This window comes from Talpa occidentalis, unplaced genomic scaffold, assembly GCF_014898055.3.
Source record: "Talpa occidentalis isolate TD23 unplaced genomic scaffold, MPIMG_talOcc4v2.1 talOcc4.5, whole genome shotgun sequence".
Lineage (NCBI taxonomy): Eukaryota > Metazoa > Chordata > Mammalia > Eulipotyphla > Talpidae > Talpa > Talpa occidentalis.
The window spans coordinates 9856193-9872353 of record NW_023604861.1 but is presented as its reverse complement, the minus strand read 5'-3'; the positions used below and the strand labels follow the sequence as shown (position 1 = coordinate 9872353).

General features: G+C 45.0%; 1 protein-coding gene across 1 annotated transcript in view; it reads left to right on the top strand.

Annotated features, from left to right (window-relative positions):
• Positions 1 to 762: 762 nt before the first annotated feature.
• Positions 763 to 16161, top strand: part of HS6ST3 (heparan sulfate 6-O-sulfotransferase 3) — a 586913-nt gene continuing 571514 nt past the window's right edge. The window contains 2 exon segments of the mRNA XM_037528784.2: positions 763 to 1015; positions 1018 to 1465. Of these exon segments, the coding sequence (XP_037384681.2) occupies positions 763 to 1015; positions 1018 to 1465 (701 nt within the window).

Here is a 16161-nt window from a genome sequence, read left to right as displayed (position 1 = left end):
CAGCCCGGCTCCTGTCACACCGGCTGGCGGGCGGTGGCGGTGCCAGCCAGTGCGTGCGAGTGTGTCCGCGCGCCCGCGCCTGGGCGGACCGACCCGGAGCGGCGGCGCGACCGGCCGGGAGAGGCTGCCCGGCCCCGGCGCCCCGCGCGCCGCGGCTGCCCGGCTCCCTGCAAACTTGCGGCGGGCGCCGTGCGCCCCCGCGGCTCCCGCGCCCCGCGGGCCGAGGCGCCAGGCGCGCGTGCGGGGCGCGGTGCCCGAGGCCGGCGGGCGGCGGGGCCCGGCCGCACCTTCGCCCTTGGCCGGCGCCCTGGCGAGCCTCATGCGGCCCCCGCGCTCGCGGCCGCAGACGCCGGGCGGCCGGGCGGCGCGGGGCAGCTCCAGGACCCGAGCCGCGCTCCCCTGCGCCTGAGCGCCCGAGCGCCCGCGGCGGGATGGTCCGCGGCGCCTGAGAGCGCGCGCCGCGCCGGGGCGCGAGCAGGACGCGGCGGAGCCCGGCGCCCCCCGGAGCGCGGGGCGCCCCCAGCCGCAGCCGCCGCCGCGAGCACCGGCGCCCGCCTCCCCGCTCGGCGCGCAGGCCCCGGCCCGGCCGGCCCCGGGGCGCCGGGAAGCCGCGGGGCCGCCAGCCAGCCGCACGCCCCGGCGTCAGGGGCATGGAGGAGCGGCGGGCTCGGCGCCGCGCCCCGGAGTCCCCGAAACTTCCGAGCGGGCGCCTGTCCGCGCCGCTGCAGCCGCCGCGTCGCCTGCCGGCCTGAGAGCGGGACCATGGATGAGAGGTTCAACAAGTGGCTGCTGACGCCCGTGCTCACGCTGCTCTTCGTGGTCATCATGTACCAGTACGTGTCCCCCTCCTGCTCCAGCTCCTGCGCCAACTTCGGGGAGCAGCCCCGCGCCGCCGACACCGGCCCGCCCGCCGCCCCGGGGCCCGCCCGCCGCGCGCCCGCGCCGCCCGAGGAGTGGGCGCGCCGGCCCCAGCTGCCCCCGCCGCCCCGGGGGCCGCCCGAGGGGCTTCGGGGGCCGCGGCGCCCGAGGACGAGGACGAGGAGCCCGCGGACCCCGAGGAGGAGGAGGAGGGCGAGGAAGAGGAGCCGGACCCCGAGGCCCCCGAGAACGGCTCCCTGCCCCGCTTCGTGCCGCGCTTCAACTTCACCCCGAAGGACCTGACCCGCTTCGTGGACTTCAACATCAAGGGGCGCGACGTGATCGTGTTCCTGCACATCCAGAAGACCGGGGGCACCACGTTCGGCCGGCACCTGGTGAAGAACATCCGGCTGGAGCAGCCGTGCAGCTGCAAGGCGGGGCAGAAGAAGTGCACCTGCCACCGGCCCGGCAAGAAGGAGACGTGGCTCTTCTCGCGCTTCTCCACCGGCTGGAGCTGCGGGCTGCACGCCGACTGGACGGAGCTCACCAACTGCGTGCCGGCCATCATGGAGAAGAAGGACTGTCCCCGCAACCACAGCCACGCCAGGTACGGCCCCTGCCCCGTCGCACTCCCGGGGCCCCCTCCCGCCGCTCCCCGCGACCCCGACCGGCCCGGCGCCCGCGAGCTCCCCGGGCGCGCCGGTGCCCGGCGTCCCGGCGGCTGCCCGCGGTGGGGCAGAGGCTCAGGGAGAGGGATAAGACACCCGGGATAGTGCGCTGGTCTTGAGCTCGCTCCTCCCTCGCACCCTGCCCCCCACCCCGCTCCGCGCCCCGACACCCCCCTTTGGTCTTCAACGAGCCTCCCCTGGCATTTCTTGCGCCTGGCACCGTGCAGCTCCGCGCGCGGAGGTCGGGCAGCGCGCCGTGGCGTGGCGTGGAGGGCCTGGGTTACAGCATGAGGTCTAATCTAGTACTTAAGTTCTGTAAGAGGAAACCCCAACCCCATAAAAGACAGGGGGAGCGGGGCACGGACAGGCAGGACGGGAGTTTCCAGGCGCGGGTGAAGCCGGGGAGGCGCATAATCCCTCTGTGAGTGGCTTGTGGGAGGCCGCTGGCCGGCTCAGGAAACAATCCTCTGGATGCTGCTTTGAAGATACGCAGTAAGATTCCTGCTCTACCTCGATAACCCTAATTTTGGAGATAGTCTTTGTTGCTGAGCAGTGCCAGGATTTGGACCCGTGTTGATCTCAGCAAGATTTCCACGCTCCCCGAGCCTAATCCATCAACTCGTTCCAAAAGCATTTGTTAAATGCCTTGCTGTGTGCCTGGCAGCGTGCTAAATGCTAACTGGTTGCAAAGATCTAATAATAACAGAAATCCCTTTCAGTGCAGAATGGTGTTCTACCCCCCCCCCTTAAATAGTAATACTGCTGAGAATTAGGAAAGTTTGAAATCTTAATAGCCAATGAAAGTGCTTACATTATTCTCATCCTTTGAGAGAGGCATGGACTTAAGAATTTGGTTGCATGTTCTTTCTGCCCAATGCAATTTGAAGATTAATCTGACGTGCTTGCTCAAGGGACTGAATATTAAAAGCTTGCAACACTAGTTTATTGAAGTTTTTATCTCAAAGGTTTCAAACAATTTGGTGTAAGGAAATAGGAATTTAAAAACTCAAGCTCAATATGTTGATATCAGATAGCTTTTGCATTTGACATTATGGGAAAAGCTTCATTTACTGGAAGCTACCCAGATTCTGGAATTCACCACCATTGAAGCATCTAATTCTACTTCATTTCTCCAAGAATGAGCAAAATTTCATTATAGGATTTTTTACTCTGGCAGTTTTTCAAATACTTTCTTTCCTTCCTGCTCCTTTCCCTGCTTAATAGAAATTGGTTAGAGGAAGAAATTGGTTGGGCTTGGAGTGAAGTATTAGGCTCCTTCCTTAGTATATTTTAAGGACCTTCTTTACTTTTAAAATTTTCTAATTTGTAGTATTTTAGATCCTGCCTCTTTAGATTAAAATGGATATTATTTTCAAACTTTCTCTTCCAGTGAGAAACAGTATCTGTGAGTTTTCACCCAATGTTGTGCTTTTTGTATTTAGAACTTTTTGTATTGAATGACTGTAAAGAGTTGGCTAGTCTGGTTTTCAACTTTTATCCACTAAAACTAGAAACATCGATTATTATATAGAACCATCAAATGACTTCAGTAGGGACTGGCCTTCCCAACAAAAGGCAATGCTGTTTTCTGTGTACTTACTGCCAATGTGTAGAAAAGTCTTAGTGAGTAGGTAAAGATTTGGGTGGAAATGCAGATTAGAGAATCTAAAAACTGGATTTTTGCTTAGCGAAGAAATGATGTCACAGACCCTTCGTAGATTCTGGCTGTAAGGTCTCAGTTTTATAGGAAATACTCAAAATCTTTTGACTCTGTGACACAGGAAAATTCCACCTAGACTCTGAACAGATGGCTTCTGTTGCACAGCCAAATACTTTAAGAATGGGCCGTCAACATCCATTTCTCCTTGAGTCGCAAAACATCAGATAATCTCTCTGTCCTAGTGGGCTTTTGTGGTAATATCTTTGTTTCAGTACCACTTTTTATAATTCTTCTTCCTTTCCTCCTCCCCAGCATTCTCAATTACTTTTCTTCCCAGATGCTGTAAGAGGGAATAGTTGTGGTTGGTGAGCTGCCTGCATCAAAAGCTATAGGGAAAAAGTTGAAGAGTTGTTCAGAAGCATCTTCCTCACAGGGAAGATTGAATTAGTTGTCTGTCATCAGAATGCCTGTGTACAGCATCCTACAGCCAACTAGATTAGCCTGGATAATGGAGGGTGCATTTCCACAATGCAAAATGGCAGATAATCTATTGCTACATAATGGGAACAAGGTCCTACTTCAAATAGGGCTCACACTAAGTAAAATGGAGAAATACATTGTGCAGATTATAGTTCCCTTGTGTCTCTGTGCTTTTGGTCCCCCCCCAAACCACTACCCCACTTCTTATAGGTACTAGTGCACTGTGGGTCATGCAGTGGGTAAGAGCCAGGATTCTGGGGTCCAGGGGATATGGCTGTTGTGCTTACCGGTTGTATAACCATGAGTGAAATTACTCTTTCTGGGCCTCAAATATTTCATCTTTCAAGTACAGATGATAATAGGTACTTCCTTCATAGAGGTATAATGAGAACTTAATGAGTAAGTGCATGCAAAATGTGCCCAGCAAAATATTTTGCTACATGGGACTTAATACTTAATATGCGGGTATTGAGCGATATTAGTTGTTAATTATAATAACAGGGTTTTCCTTAATCAAGGCCTTCTTTCACAAACTGAGGTGAAGTCAGTACCTTGGAGCAGCTCAATATAAACAGGTCACCTTAGTTTATGTACATTGTGTTATGATTATTTGTATTGATACAGAATCTGAAGTTCCAAATGTAAGCAATACATTGAAAATTGTAGCTATTTCGGTGTTAGTTACAGCATAGGCAGGATGAAAAAAAAGGGTGGTGGGCACACAATATAACAGGTTTACATTCTAGTGGTCACGTGTTAGTTTGTGACCTTGAGACTTCCCTGATGAAATTCTAAATCGGCCTCCTTACATGGGGGACAAGGAGAAACCAAAGAAAGGGTCAGATTGGTGGGGGATGATTTTAATTAGCAAGGGGGCTTACATAGGAGGAGGCTTTTCTGGGGTAGCCACAAGACAAGTAGATATCTACCCTGATCTGCCAAAATCTAAAGAGTTTAACAGAGGCCTTACTGGGGTTCAGTTACGTGTACCATCTAGATGATTTCACTAACACGTCACTGTCAAGACTGTGTCAGTGAAGTGGCTTCTGCTGTGAGAACAATGGGTACAATGTGCGTTCCAGTGAGGGGAGGGGTTGAGGGGTCTCTGGTCATCCTGCTGCAGCCCATGGGGCAGTTGGGAGTCATGCCCTTTCTGTGACCTGCTCCAACATGATAAGTAAACTGTCTGGAAGTGAGACAGGAGGAGGGTACATCTGGCACCCCATGCAGAAATCGGATGCCAACTCTGAAAGTTGAAGGAGCAGTTGGTGGACTATATGGATCCATGCAAATTCAGGGTTCTGGGACTGAGAGTTTGGATCTAGTGCAGAGGGCATCTCTGACCTCAGAAATTGGGTAGAAGAGTATAGGAAGCTCACAGGAAGTGGGCACATCAGGATGCCCTCTTTTATCATATCCCTGATGATTTTGTCCCATTGTTCTACTTTTTCTCCCCCTACCCCATTATTTCTTTTTTTTAAAAATTTATTTATTTATACAAGCACTGGGTACAGTCAGAAGCGTGGGAGGGTGAGAGAATTCACCAGAGCCAGAGCGGGGAGCAGAGCAGGCAGAAGGACCGAAGTATACTGCTGAGGGGAGCAGCGGGCCGCAGGAGAGGTCTGCGGGCCATGTGGGACCCTCCTCCAGTGGCCGGGGAGCAGCCGGGGATCGAACCGGCGCCGCAGAGGCTGCGGGCAGCTTCGCAACCCAGCGCTCAACCGCTGCGCCACCGGGGAGGCCCATTAAATAAGTGTATACTTCTGTGTGATGTTCAAGGTGATTTTATTCCATACCTGGAGGAGAATGAAATACATATTATCTCCAAGAGAGGAAGCCTGGAGAAATACCTAGCACAGTTAAGTGGTGATGAGAAGCTTCCTGTTCCAATCCAGAAACGGCTTGTGGGTCTAAACAATCTTTCTAGGGACATACTCTGACTACATCTACCTTGGAAAACACTCTAAACTCATAGTGCTTATGAAATATCTGCTTTATTGCTAAACTAATTTGATGTAGCCGAAAGTCTTCATTTGTTGAATGTTGCAAGCGTGTGTCAGGCTCGTTCTAGTAAGCATAACTTTTAGGGAAGCAAATGCTTCACTGATTAAACTCTGTGCCTTTTTTAGCCCCATATACAGCATTCTTTGATTGATTGCTTTATCATATTGAAAAGCATGCCTGAAAGAGGAAATTTTTTTAAAGGATTTATTTATTTATACAAGCACTGGTTACAGTCAGAAGCACGGGAGGGTGAGAGAATTCACCAGAGACAAAGCAGAGGAGCACAACAGGCACCCAGTGGCCGGGGATCGAACCGGCGCTGCAGAGGCTGCTGGCAGCTTCGCAACCCAGCGCTCAACCTCTGCGCCACCAGGGAGGCCCGTATGAAGAACTTTTATGCTAGTTTTTTTGTTTGTTTGTTTTAAAGATTTATTTATTTTTATACAAGAGTTGGGGTACAGGCGAGAGGAGCGGGAGGTGAGAGGATTCACCAGAGACAGAGTGGGGAACAGAACAGGCAGAATGACCAAAATACACTGCTGAGGGGAGCAGCGGGTGGCAGGAGAGGTCTTTGCGCCATGTGGGACCCTCACCCTGTGACTGGGGATCAAACTGGCACTGCAGAGGCTGCGGGCAGCTTTGCAACCCAGTGCTCAACTGCTGTGCCACCGGGGAGGCCCCCCCACCATTATTTCTTTGGCAGGTTATTCTCTCATCATACATCATGCATCCTCCTTTCTTACTGTATATTTCCCACTTTTATCCACTTGCACAGATCTTTGAGACACTTCTTTACAATTGTAGCCTATTATGGCTAAAGATTGAAGAGTTAATCTAGCCCCACAATTTATATGACAAGTTGGTGATTGGATCCTAAGGAGGTGAAATGACACATGTAAGGTTTCCCCAGGGAATGCATGTCTTCATTTTGGTAATTTATTTTCAATGTTTTATCTATTGTTTGTTCTGTTGTCTATGCAAAGTATAGCTAGAAATGTCTTAAGCACTTACTATGTGCCAGGTGCTATGATAGTTCTAGAAATACAGCTTGAACAAATAATGTCAGCTCTCTGGAGCTCAGGATTTCAGGGGAGATAGAACTTGCTCTACTTTGAAAGTATTGCTTTCTTATACTGGAAAGAGATTCCACCTATACCTTTTGTGGAGTTGGATGGCAATTCTGTTGGTCCTGTTTTTTTTTTTAAGATTTATTTATTTATGCATATAAGGACTGGGGCACAGGTCAGAGGCATGGAGGGTGGGGGCAGTGAGTGGATTCACCAGAGACAGAGTGGCGAAAAGAATAGGTGGATTGACTGAAATACACTGCTGAGGGGAGCAGCGGACGAGTTAGGAGAGGTCTGCTCTGCCATTGGGTAGTTCCCTGGCCAGGCATCGAACTCGTGCTGCAGTGGCTGGGGATAGCTTCATAGGTTGTGTCTTAATCCCTTGTGCCACCAGGGAGGCCCTCTGTGGGTCCTATTAAGAGTGCTTGGAATCTTATGAATAGTGTATTAGATGGATTCTCAGTGTTGCAAATTAGACATAAACTCAGTTTTGCCAGAGGGGAATCGTTTGCTTAAATGATTGGACTATAGGAAAGGTCAGGGTAGAGTAGATTTCAAAAATGACTAAAACTGGAGATTTGGGCTGTTTTCTTTGCATATTGGCTTCATTATATCAAATGGGCTTATTCCATGAAATGGGTAAGTGGTTGTCACATCTAATAAACAGCTCTGCAAGCCCAGACAAAAGCAGAGCTTCTCAGAGTTCCAGCTTCAAATGCTGGGGGGTAATTCTTATTAGTCAGCTTGGAACTCGCGACTATTCTTTTGGCCAGATCATGTATTTCTGGGGAGATGAGCTTCACTCACCCGCCTTGTATCACAGAACCATTTCCATGACTGCTCTGTGTGTGTGGGTGCATGTGCATGTGCATGTGTGAACATGTATGAAGCTCCTGGGTGCTGCACTGGGTTCTGGACATTCTGGACAGTCCCCTGCAATGGTGCCAAGTATAGGTGTAAGTAAATGAGAAATGAATGAACCTGCAGAGCTCTACTTTTCATTCCATTTAGGAAAAATTTTAGGTCAAACTGCAACTGCAATTTATTTGTAGCATGTGGAAACTATGTCTTAAGAGGAATAATGGAAGGATCTGGTAATATTTAATAGGGAGATGCAAAAAATTAGGCAAGGCATGAAAGTTGCCTTCAGATGCTCAAAGGAAGAAGATGTGAAATATGGAGGACACTTGTTCTGTGTTTCTCCAAAGGAGAGAACCAGGATAAGTGGGACAAAAGTGATGAGAAAAGGATTTCAACTCAGAGTAAGAAAGAACTTCAAAAATGTGTAACTGTCTGAAATGAGAATGAACCCTTCTGTGAAGTGGCGTTCCCCCCAACAGTGAGAACTTTAGAGGTGGGCAATTTACCACTGATGTTGTAAAAGGCATCCCTTCCTGGGGATTGGCTTAGCCTGTATGCCCTTTCAAGTTTTTTTGAAAGGCTTTTTTGAAGTTTTTTTTTTTTTTTTTTAAGTTCTACGCTGAGTTCAGTGTTTCTGCTCCCCTGTCCTGCCCCAAGCAGAGAAAACCAAACCTATTCATTCCCTCCCCCTGTCCCCCGCGGAAAATATATTATAAATGAATTAGTCAATTCTTAACCTTTTATTTGTAAATACTTCTACCAAGGAAACTTTGGGTAACACACAGTCTGATAGCATAGATTGTTTTATACATTCAGGGCCAAAAGCAATAAAGAGGTACCATATACTAGAGTGTCTGCTTCTTAATAATACATATACAAAGGTAAGGTGGAAAAAATACAACACAACTTCCACAAAAAACCATAACCCCTTTGAAACATCATCGGGTTATTGCTTTTTATTTAAGACAACAGGCTGAAATATATAACGAGGCTGTAGAGCTCTGTTTCAAAGACCATCTAGAATATTATGGCTCCTCCTGCTTCTGAAACATAATCTTTTTGATGTCTCTTCTAATTAGAAATGTTGAACTGCAAAGAAGGTTAATTTTCACCATCAGGTTTGTGTGCAGGATAAAACTAGGGAGATATGAAGTTGTTCTGCTTATGTGCCATATCCACTTTATATGTTCATTCCAGGATCTCTTAAACTCTTGCTTCTGATTCAAACTACCAATTTTTGCTGTAAGTCAAAAGGAAATTAAACCCATTCAGTTTCTTGAGTTGTGGAGATTAAACTGGAAGTGGTAAATGGTAATAGATGATTTATTTTTCTGTCTTTTTCCTACTAGTTGATTTGGGAGAAATAGAAATGTTTATTAGAAGGTAGGTAAATGTAGCCACTCACAGTGTGAATTTGCTTAATCATAGACTCTTATATTTTATTCCCTAAAGGGAATTATTATCATCTCATTTTGACAAAAGACAATCAGAAGCTTATGGCATTTGAAAGTTATTTATGCTTGATAATGAATTAAACAGGTTTAATTGAGACTGGCAAAGCCTAATGTGATTTTAAGACTTATAAATTGTTGGGCCAAGATATAGATTTGTTAGGAAAACAATTAAATGGGGATCCCAAATTAATATTTGGTAGTACTCAGTTATCTTGTTTTGAGTTTGTTAAACTGTAGCTGTCATATAAAATACTCTGTTGATTTTAATTGACTGATACAGCTTTGTTTCAATTATAGATGAACATTTAACTATATGTTGGGATATATACTCACTGTTTGGTAATTTAGATAATGTGGTTTATATCTTCCTCTAGCAAATACATTTGCTCACTGAAATATATGCAGGGACTTCCAGATGCAGGGACTTCCCAAAGCTTGATCTACAGAAGATGCCCAATAAATGTCAGCTAAAAACATATTGCATATTTTAGATTACCTAAAAATATCAGCATAACTGGCTAAGATCTTCATTCTTCCAAAGATGTTCTATATCAAGATTCTCTTATTTCAGGTGCAAATTCTAATTATGAATAGTCACCATCCATTATTAGTGCAATGCCAACTCTCCTGATTCTGTGGGAAAGATGTCAAAGTGTGGGGATCAGGGCTTATTAAACCATTCTAGGCAGTTTCTCCAGTGTGACAGCATGCCACACATCAGAAATTTATTTGGGTACAAACAGATGTACTTGCCGCTTGGGAAGGTTAATATCATCATTCATTCTCCCTTTAGGAAAAAATCAGCCTAAACAGAGAGCAGGCAACTTTGATGTAGGAACAGAGAATAAGAAAAGCATATATAATGTGGACCCTGGATCACTGCTGATCGGATGGTCCAGCTGCTGGTGGGTTGGAGGTTGTGACATTGGGGTGATAGAGGACACCCTGAGTGAAGGAAAAAGTCCTCGAGAGAAACTGGAGGAAATCAATGACAAACATATCAACCACTGGGAAATCATTGAAAATTGTGCTGATGCCCAGTTGGTGAATGTAATTAGGGTGGTGTTTAAGAGCTGTGAAGTGAAAGCAGCTGGAGTTCAGCCTGACTCAACCACTTCCTGTTGTCATGTAACCCGGAAAACTCTCAGCTACCTGCTCTGCACTTGCGCTCCCTTCTCTGGAAGAGGAGAGGAATAACAGTATTATCTCATAGTGAGCACTAGTCCTGCATGTGGCTCTCTTGGAACAGAGCCTGACAAAATTAAGAGTTAGTTATTATATTTTTCCCATAGTATTTTTCTCCTGTACACAGGCTGTTTTGTGTAAAAGTAAGCAGATCGGTAAATCTGTACTGTCCCTTTTGAATCTGGAACTTTTCATTCTGGATGATGAAACAGCAAACTTGCAAGCTGTGATGCAAAAGAAAACCATAAGGGATCAAAAGAAATGGCTAGGCTATCGCAGATACTCCATGAACACATAATGAATGCTGTGGAAAGGAAACTTGTTCTGTCTATTCTGCAGCCTATTATTTTATATTTTTAATGGGAAATTAATGAAACAGCAACAGAAATGTTTAAACACATGCAATTAAATTCATAAATGAAGCAATCCTGCAGTGAAATTAAATTAGTTGCCTGTGGGTACATAAATATTTGTAGTTCAGTGCTATTATTAATATCTTATGATTTTATTGGTAAGTACTGTGTCATTTGCTGTCAGAGATTTGTACTTAAAATGGCTTGTTCATTATATCTAACCACTGCATTCTACTTTCTTTGTAAACACAAGAGGGTAGAAGTGCTAACCACCCTGATGTCCTCCATATTTATTTAGCTTTTGTTGAGTATTTCTTTCAAGGAATTCAAGGTTTATAAATATACAACTGTAAGCCTTAATGATGGCGTCTCTCCGTGAGCTCTAATTACAAACGTGCGGCATATTTTAAGTTTGCTTCTAAAGTGAAGACAGCTCTCGAAAGGAGAGTAGACGTGGTTTTAAACGTAGAAATGCAGTACCTGAACATGTGTGTGAAAATCTGAAGGTAAGATCTGTATTTATAACACAGTGAAGACCAAGGCAACAGGCCGAGAAAGCACTCACAGACAGTGATGATGTGGAGTGTAAATGAGAAGGAGGCCCCACAGGAGGGAGCGAGGAAGGACAAAAGTCGTCAAGGTGAGGAATGAAATCCTAAAGAACGGAATCAGAAAGAAGGTAAAGCTGAATGGGGGACAGACATTTGTTTTGAAGGCAATGGTTTGTCTCATTAGTGCATTTATGGGCAGTAATCAACTCTGCAGCTATCTGACTCAGGGCTGGTGGATTTAAATGCTGCTGGTGTTCTTTTATTATACATGCCTTTTCTCTACCAGGTTGCTATTCTAAAACATTGATCCTGTATTAGTCAGGGTCCTGACGTAAAGGGGGACATACTCAGAGATCACCAAGGGGCTCGTCCTCCGAGGTGTGTGTGGCTGGGGTGAGGGCAGCAACAGTGGACCAGGGGTAACTTGCAACTGGTAATGAGTGGAAACTGACGCCCCCTGGGCCTGCGACGGCAGAAGGAGGGAACCATATTGTCAGCATCCACTGCCTGCCGGAGCCTGACAGGAGCTCCTGTCTCAGCCGCAGGACAGGCTTTCCCCCGGGAGCTGTTTGTAGAAAGCAGGCAGCATCAGTTCAGAACTGGGGCCCAGAGGATGGGGTAAGGGAGCAGATGTCGACGACCACATTCTCTTCTCTTCTGTCCATCTCCTTCTGAGATCTTCTATAGCTGGAAGCTAAAGGATAAATGGACACTTTCCATATGCTTCGGCCAGGCAGAAGAAGATGGAGAACGGACTTGGGGTGCAGAGCTGGGAGGCGTGGAAAGGCACAATATCTGGCAATACGCTTTAAAATAGTTTGACATTTCTTCTAATTCATTGTATGAATGTCCCTGTTCATTTCTACAAATGAGCCGGAGAACAAATAGCCCCTCCCCCCCTTTCTAAGTATCTGTTCTGTGTTTTGTTTATGGACCATTGGTCTTCACCTAAGAATGGTGAATGTAGCCAAGGACGCTCAGCAGAGGAGGGGTCATCACAGACAAGTGGCTTTTTGCCGAGTAATGAACCTAATGCTACACTCTGGTGTCTTGTCACCTTAGTGCTCTAGAATCAGCTGTGAGTTATGGCAGATTTGGACATTGAGATCTGAATTATGATATGGGGTGGGCACACCTTTTGTATTATATCTGTGTGTTGTGTTTTGTAAATTAGGAGGTATGTATAGGACAATAGCAGTTCAAGCCTGGCAAGAGTTCACAAAGCTGGTTGTAAGTGGCAGAAGCTTATTTATGAGATGAGGCACTTTCTGTTGCTTAGATTTTCTTCCAAGACCATTAAGAACATTAAAAGTACTATTTATGTGGCTTTTAAGTCTCTGAAGGTAAAAAAGTGAGGGAAGAAAAAGCATTGTATCACATTCAAAACTATTCTAATGTTTTTAGTTTTATTTTAAAGAACTTGCAAAAACACTTCCTGTATTTACTTGAGGGGGGAGAGGGGGAGAGATGATAAGCTCGAAAGCATACATAATGTGCCTCTCTGTGCAAAACACTAGGTATGTGTAATCTCCTACTTTAGAGAATAGTTAAACAAAGTTGGTATCTGAGAAAACTTGACACAGAACTATCAATTCGCGGCTTTAATTCCAAGAGCCAAAACAAGTCCCTGTTCAACATACATATTTGGGAATGACAAAAACAATATTCACTGCAATGTATGTGTCTAGTACAGCGATTGGGGTTGGTCGTATGCAAGGTGATCTCTCCCATTCGTGGGAGGGGATTCTGAGTTGCTGGAAACAGCACCATCCCTGGAGACATACTGACGTCCACACTTTCTTCTAGTTTCTCTTGGTGCCATTTTATGACCTGGCTGGTATCAGCCGTCGTCTGTGAGGAAGAGGAGCCTCTTCAGACCCTTCCTCCTCATGAAAAGTTATTAACGATAGAACCAAACTACATGAAACAAGACAAACTTTTAGACTGGAAGACCAGTTAGTGGCTGCCACGAGGGAAGAGGGAAATGGGTGGGTCAGCCAGGAAAAAGGGGACAGTTGCTTTGGGCAAGGATAGATTTTGTCTGTTAGTGCTGAACTTAATGTAACATTTCTACCTGGTGATTCTTGGTGATGCAGACCTGACATATTACACTGCAATATTACTGCATATGATGCAACAATAAAACCTTGTCTCAGGATTTTTTTCTTTTTGCTGCCTATGAACGTCTTTAGGTCTAAGGAAACTGTATTGTGTTCAACTGTTAAGCTGGAGTCCAGTTAAGTCCATTTAACTTAAAGAATCTGGGACAGGCGCCTCCCTGGTGGCACAGAAGTTGTCTCAGAGCTATCAAGCTATCACCAGCCACTGAGGCCTGAGTTTGATCCCAGGCCAGGGAGCTGACCCACATGGTGCAGCAGACCCCTCCTGTCTTGCACGCTGCTCCCCTCAGCAGTGTATTCCAGTAGCTCTGCCTGTTCTGTTCCCCACTCTGTCTCTGGTGAATCTTCTCACTCCCCACACCTCTGGCCTACAGCCCATTTCTTATATGCATAAATGAATAAAATAAATCATCAAAAAAAATCTGGAACAGGTGTCCAGTTATTCTTTCCAACATGACTTCATAGAGTTTGCCATTGTGCCTTCTGTTTTTGCAATGAGAGATACATTCTCAGACAGTTCTTTTTATAATATTTTTATCATTAAGCTTTTCTATCAATATGTCTATTGATAAATAACTATCAAATGTATTGTGTATAAAAACATTAAATAATACTAAAGAATCTACCTACATTGGAAGAGTCGAATTTACTATCTGATGCATTCTTAATCTCAAAATCTTTGTGCCTACCATGGCCCATTCTTTGTCTTAAATTCAGACTTAAGCCTGTAACACCACAGCAGATAAATTTCTTTGCTTTGAAAGTTTTATTCTCCAAGTTCCTTATGTGTGCTATAAAGAATAATTAATGTAATGAAAAAATCAATATTGCCTATAAATTATTTAGGCTTTACTATCATTGTAATTTTCTCTTCAACACCTATTGATCGGCAACAATTCATTTGTTAATTTCTTCCTAATAAGATATTCATTGTATTAGGTCTGTAGTAGTGCTGTCCCTGCACTTTCACAAATAAGTCATGAATTACTAATGATACAGGGAACAAGTTAATCTACTAGTGAGTCTGTGAGATGGGAAACGGGGAGGGGGTGTCATTTGAAATGCTGCCCTATGGAAATTATAGCCAGACCACTGCTGGTAACTAAATGTGGAGACTCTGGCAGGGTATTCATTTGCACTTTAAAATTTTTGATATGTCTATTTTTCCCCGGTATGTATCTGTTTACTTTTGCTAAGTTAATTTTTCAATCCACCATTCCCGTTATAGGGGGCCTGAGGGTGGTCTTTGCTAACTGTTGGTAGTGGTGTTGTGAGTGTGGTGGTTATTAAGTGCTGTTTTGACCTTTGTCCACTGAATTAATTAGAGGAGAGGGAGGCCTTTTAGAAACCCAAAGAGATTCGAGTGCAAGAAATCACAGTGCCGGAATGCATGGCAAAGAGAATTTTGCACCAACTAATTTGGACCAGGGAGGCGAAGTGTTATCCCGAACAGAGCTTTGAATTTGTAATTAGGCAACAGGAGTTTGAATCCTCATTTATTTGTGTGTGGCCTTCCTGCTAAGGTATAAGTTTCCTGAAGATGGTGGCTGTTTTGTTCCCTTTTGCTTCTCAGAGCCTAGAAAAGTGCTTGGTATATAATGACTCAAATAAATGTTGACAGAATAAATAAGAGGGTGAGAGTAAGAAGTCAGTGCAAATTTACTAATATTTTTTGACTTTTTTTTTAAGATTTTATTTATTTATTTTTTATTTATTTATACAAGCACTAGGTACAGTCAGAAGCGCCGGAGGGTGAGAGAATTCACCAGAGCCAGAGTGGGGAGCAGAGCAGGTAGAAGGACCGAAGTACACTGCTCAGGGGAGCAGCGGGAAGCAGGAGAGGTCTGCGCGCCATGTGGGACCCTCCTCCGGCAGCCAGGGATCGAACTGTCGCTACAGAGGCTGCGGGCAGCTTTGCAACCCAGTGCTCAACTGCTGCGCCACTGGGGAGGCCCTATTTTTTGACATTTTGGATAAAAGCCTGTGTCCTATCTCTTTTCTCAGAATTATTGTGGGTTAAGGAAATGACTATGAAGGCACTTTGTAAAGTATAAAGTCCTATACAAATTTAAATTTACATTGATGGTGAGAAGCCATTTGATAGAATGGAAAAGGAAGGGAAGTTGGATTTGGAAATGCCATGAATATATAATTCGGCCTTTATAGAGGGTTTCACGAATTGGGAATGACAAAGATACAGTTGAAAAATATGCAAAATACATATTCAGCCCACAACTTGTTAGAGTAATGAGTGAGTTCTTTTTAAACAGGACATAATATATCATAAAAGCTTATCAAAATGCATGTCTTTCCCTTACATCAAGAACCTTCTCCCCAGGCTTTGGCACAGATCAAGGTGCAGAAGTTTTTCTTCCATTACTTTATGCTTTTGAGGAAGTTATTCTAAAATTGATATTTAGATTTTTATACTGATGAATTTATCATTATTTTCATAAGACAAATATAAATTATAGCTTTCAGTTAATGTGTCTTGAAAGGTCACTGAGAATGTAACTCTCCTTCATTTAAGCTGATTTAGGATATGATAATCTACTGAGTCATTCACTATGAACTTGGCTTTGCAGCTAATTACAAAGAAAACATGAAGTTACTTTGGAATAGAAAATAAAGTCTTCTGGAATAGAGTTTTTGCATTACAATAAAGATGTATCAGCAGCCTAATTTTTTTGCTTAGTATTACGTTGGTTTCCATAGGTATGTGTGTTCACTTCCAAGGATATTATCATTTGCATTGTGTTTGCGTTTGCATGAAAATTAGAACATACACTTCTTTGACTGGTGTATGAAAAGTATAATGATGACTGGCAGTCAGCTGTGATCCCGAATAGATGGGGGCATATCATTTATTGAAGTCTTTATCAACAGTAACCCTATGATGT